Source organism: Elaeis guineensis, chromosome 9 (assembly GCF_000442705.2).
Source record: "Elaeis guineensis isolate ETL-2024a chromosome 9, EG11, whole genome shotgun sequence".
Taxonomy (NCBI): domain Eukaryota; kingdom Viridiplantae; phylum Streptophyta; class Magnoliopsida; order Arecales; family Arecaceae; genus Elaeis; species Elaeis guineensis.
The window spans coordinates 97,305,309-97,310,056 of NC_026001.2; the positions used below are offsets into that span (position 1 = coordinate 97,305,309).

General features: G+C 43.0%; 1 protein-coding gene across 1 annotated transcript; it reads left to right on the plus strand.

Annotated features, from left to right (window-relative positions):
- The first annotated feature begins 1,946 nt into the window (after positions 1-1,946).
- On the plus strand, positions 1,947-3,894 carry LOC105050989 (xyloglucan endotransglucosylase protein 2). Its single transcript, XM_010931226.4, has 4 exons — positions 1,947-2,225; positions 2,320-2,420; positions 2,548-2,741; positions 3,250-3,894. The coding sequence occupies exons 1-4, from the start codon at positions 2,030-2,032 to the stop codon at positions 3,647-3,649; spliced, it is 891 nt and encodes a 296-aa protein (XP_010929528.1). The 5' UTR covers positions 1,947-2,029; the 3' UTR covers positions 3,650-3,894.
- Positions 3,895-4,748: the final 854 nt, after the last annotated feature.

A 4,748-nucleotide genomic window follows, 5' to 3' on the forward strand; every position in this document is an offset into this window, starting at 1 on the left:
AAAAATAAAGTATATAGTTAATCATGACTAATCATTTGTAATTTAACTTTTGTTGGATTTTTTTGTTAATCTTACTGAATATTTCATTGAAAATCCAAAATCTATATTGTAGAATCGTTCTAACCAATAATTTCTCGATTTGGTATATGATCTTGTGAAGCTCTCCGTCTAAAATAAATACAACAGAGTCAAAGGCCAATGTATCACTTAACAGGAGAGCTAAAAAAGAAAAAAATAAAAGATCATATATGTTGGCAGTGTAGGTCATGTTTTTCATATAAAAAAGGATGGTTGTTTTTTTTTTTTTATGGTATGAATTATTGAATCACATTTTGTATGGTTTTCAAAATGTAATATTTTTTTAATAATTTGTGCTGATGGATAGAGGAAAAAGATTAGAAAACTTTGATAATTATACAATTGTGATTCCTCGATGGACGTGGTGAGAGAAGATCAAATCATTCTTTCGCATCAAGGGTACAACTCGCGCCCTATTTTGGGCTTCAAGTCCAATTGACTCCCCGAGTTCCAACCTCCACCATGTAACTAGAATGCTAATTATAAAATTAAATTTTTTTTACTAAATTAAGCAGAGTGAACCCTTGAGAGGAACGGTCTTGCCCCTTTCTAGCTTTCCGGGCCTAAACAGTAGCGTAACGTGGGCACATGTGCTGCTCCCGGACCAGGCATGTGCCGCTTTAATCAGCAGGCATGCGCCTGCTTGCCGTCTGATCTCCCATGTTTCCTGTGGCCCACCCCGAGCTCAAATTGCTCTGGTGGTGGTCCAGTCCCCGGCCCCGCTCACGATTGTGCTCCTTCTCCGGCATGGGCCTTCACGTGCCGCGGTCCTCTTTCCGTAACCGTTGATGCGAGATCACGTACGAGCGATAAAGTTGTTATTCTGCTATCATCACCTCCGGTGTCACACTTTTGACACCGCAGAACAGAGAGGACCTCTTCTAGCTGGAAATGAAACGTGGATTATAAAATCTCAGCTTGAGATTATGTTACTCCTCCATTGCTATGTCTTCTTGATCTGCCCGATGATATAGGCAATCTTAGATTATGAATTGATTCATTCCAATTCTCATATAGCGCACTATGCCAGTTTGTTTAAGCATTTGCGGACTCCCCATAAAACCAAGGCATTAGAATTCATAAACCATAGCCACCATTAGGGGTGCATATAATTTGAATTAAGCCAAACTTTTGGGGTGTTGACTTGGCTTATTGGTATCAACTGTCAAGGTGGTGTTCACTTCAAGGTACGTTAGAGCGTGCCGTAGCTACATATTTTGGTTAACCCATTAGCCTACACTAACTTTTGTATGCTGAGTATTCTGAGACTCAGGTCTTTTACTGGCTGAGCCTAAAAATGCAATTTGTGTTGAGCTTATCTTCGTTTTTTTTTTTTTTTTTTCTTAACGAGTTTCGTGAGCTTGAATGAGCCAGAGCTCTTCATGAACAACCCGATTACTCTGGAGTCTTTAAACCGATGGGTAGGAATGAACATCCGAGGGTGGACGGAGGTAAGTCCATTCAGGGGTGGTATTTGTACCTCGGGGTTTAGTTAAAGAGAGATCCACGTGGTTGGAACGGCGTTAGTGCTACTTCGCTTCGAAGTTTTATTCATGAAAGAGATCAGTGGCAAGCCGTCTGCTCTCACTGACCGCCACCAACTTCAGTCAGTGTGTCTTGGACTAGATGTCAGAAAGAAACAGCAGCATCCGTTCTTTCCTTGCTTCAATATCTTACCCCTTCTTTTCCAAACTCGCCCAATCCACTTCAAACAGATCAATGCCCCGCGGAAACACAGAAATAATTAATGGCTAGCTCTTAGCTAGCAAGCACATTCATTTAACATAGCTGTAGCATAACATTATATTCATATTATATTCTGTTACAGAATAATTATATATAATGCAATGATGCCTCTCGTGCCTTATTAAATCCCTGACAGCAGTCTCCGTTCCTCCATTCCATAGCCCCACCCCTTCCTCATCTCCACCCCTCAGCCACCGTAGGAGAGATGGTTGCTTGTTCCGTTTCTCCGGTGCTATGGCTCTGCTTGCTGGGCCTCGTCTTTGACGGCGCCATGGCTGCAGCACCCAGGAAACCCATAGATGTGCCGTTCCAGAGGAACTATGTGCCCACATGGGCTTACGATCACATCAAGTACATCAATGGTGGCAATGAGGTCCAGCTCTCTTTGGACAAATATACAGGTAACACTAGACAACAAGAGCAGCCCAGATCTAAGTTCTAAGACAATGAGTTTTTAGTCATTCACTATTTTCTTTCTTGCATATATAAATTCAGGCACTGGGTTCCAGTCAAAGGGCTCTTACTTGTTCGGCCACTTCAGCATGCAGATAAAATTGGTTCCTGGTGATTCTGCCGGAACGGTGACTGCATTCTATGTAAGTGGTATTCGTTTTCGAGTAGAGCCATTTTAACTCGAGCAGTTTAATTCCTTCATTTATTGATGTCATGTAACATCGTCCTCTGTTTATGATGCATCCTATATATGGTGGTCTTTGTGTTCAGTTGTCATCTCAGAACTCAGAGCATGACGAGATAGACTTCGAGTTCCTGGGCAACAGGACCAACCAGCCCTATATTGTGCAGACCAATGTCTTCACCGGGGGGAAGGGAGACAGGGAGCAGAGGATCTACCTCTGGTTTGACCCGACCAAAGATTACCATTCCTACTCCGTTCTTTGGAACATGTACCAGATTGTGTAAGTTTCTCCTATCATCTCCTGGGACTTTTTCTTTCCCGGACGATTCTTGTGTCACCTCATCTTCCCGTTTTTTAGGAACCTGAGCTACTTCCATTCCCCTTCGTAATGCGACTCAGAAAAGATAAGCACGGGTCCAATGCGCCTCTGAACCAAAATTAGCCAACTGCCAATCCTCTAACCAGTGCCGCCGTGAGGAGGAAAGCTGAACAGCATCCGCTAAGAACTATGAAGTATTCCGTGGAATCGCATAAAAAATCAATGGGCCATTTGATTAATGGAGACTAGGTTCCGGGCAACATAACGTACGTAACGTGACAGGCCTGGTTAGAATGAAATCAAATCGATCCATCCTAATAATTAAACCTTGCCATCGATCAATACGCATGAGCATTCGTTACGGTGGAAGTTTTTCATTTGAGTGATGGCTTCTGATCGATCATGAGCCCCGTAGAATGAATGAAGTTTTCATTCATTTCATTCGATCTAACAATAGTAGTTTGTCCAGTTTCTTTGTAGATGACGTCCCCATCCGAGTGTTCAAGAACTGCAAGGACCTGGGGGTGAGGTTCCCCTTCGACCAGCCCATGAAGATCTACTCCAGCCTGTGGAACGCCGACGACTGGGCGACGAGGGGCGGCCTCGAGAAGACCGACTGGTCCAAGGCCCCTTTCATCGCCTCCTACCGCAGCTTCCACGTCGACGGCTGCGAGGCGTCGGTGGAGGCCAAGTTCTGCGCCACCCAGGGACGGCGGTGGTGGGACCAGAAGGAGTTCCAGGACCTCGACAGCCTGCAGTACAGGAGACTCGACTGGGTCCGCCACCAGTACACCATCTACAACTACTGCACCGACCGGTCCCGCTACCCGGTCATGCCACCTGAGTGCGGTAGGGATAGAGATGTGTGATTCGTTCCCATCCCTTTTACCATCTCCTGAGACCTCCTGGTTCCGCACCCACACCCTCTCTTTTGATCCTCTAATCGTCACCGCTGGTACGCATACAACCTGTACTGGTATTGTATTGTATTGGTGGTCAAGATATACGACATATATGATGCCTCTACTTTTCCATGAATGTCCGTTTTCTGTATCTATTAATATACAATAAGGGGAAGGGTTCCTTCCTCCAACTACATCAAAAAAAAAAAAAAAAAAGAAAAAAAAAGAGAGTTTATGTCTGTTTTCTGATTGTAGGAAACGTAAGGTAATGGATATGGACTGTCTCTCTCTCTCTCTCTCTCTCGGCACTGCTTTCTGCGCTGGAAGAAAAAAGAGTTTCAAGACTCACATCTTGGAAATGCAAGCTTCCTTAATTATGTATCGTAGGTAGGATCCCTCTAATTCAAATTGCCAAGATGGGTCATCAACAGGATCGATCAAATGAGACGTGGCTCTTTTGTGTAAATGGAAAGAGTCAGCCAATTGATTCCACCATCCGGTAGACTGGGAATTTGTTTACTGCAATCAAAAGATGGGGTTTGAGGAGAAAAAATCTGAAGAACTTAAGTCTCCCTTTGCTTGCAAATGGGATTGGAAGTTAATTAAAAGCTCCGAAGCACCCTCATCAAAACAGATTTAGAATGCTTACCGTATCAAATTAAAGAAACTTCGACGGGTGTTAAATGATCCTTGGTTGATGTCTCTCCCATTTAAAAGGATATTAGCAAGACTGACTGCCTTCTAGAATTGCACCTTCTTCAAGCTTGCAGTAGCTAAAATATTTGCTTCTGGAAAGATACCTGGATTAGTTCTTTGCCTCTATCATCGCTTTTTGAAAATTTATACTCTAGAAATTTAAAGAAAAATGCTTCTATTGCATCGTACTTGAAATGGCAAATATTGAGATCCAATATCAACTTGCTAGGTAAGCTTTTTATATATGAATCCAAACAATCAGAGCTCTTGCAAGATTTGTCATGCATAATCAAACCTTCAAGAATTGCAGATATATATATATATATATATATATCTTGGTACAAAGCAAGCATTCCTACCAACATGGTCC

Excerpts from the sequence above, each read along its gene's own strand:
- LOC105050989 (XM_010931226.4), top strand. The coding sequence starts at position 2,030 with ATGGTTGCTTGTTCCGTTTCTCCGGTGCTATGGCTCTGCTTGCTGGGC. Across the intron at positions 2,226-2,319 it reads CTCTTTGGACAAATATACAG|GCACTGGGTTCCAGTCAAAG; the intron begins GTAACACTAGAC and ends ATATAAATTCAG. Across the intron at positions 2,421-2,547 it reads GAACGGTGACTGCATTCTAT|TTGTCATCTCAGAACTCAGA; the intron begins GTAAGTGGTATT and ends CTTTGTGTTCAG.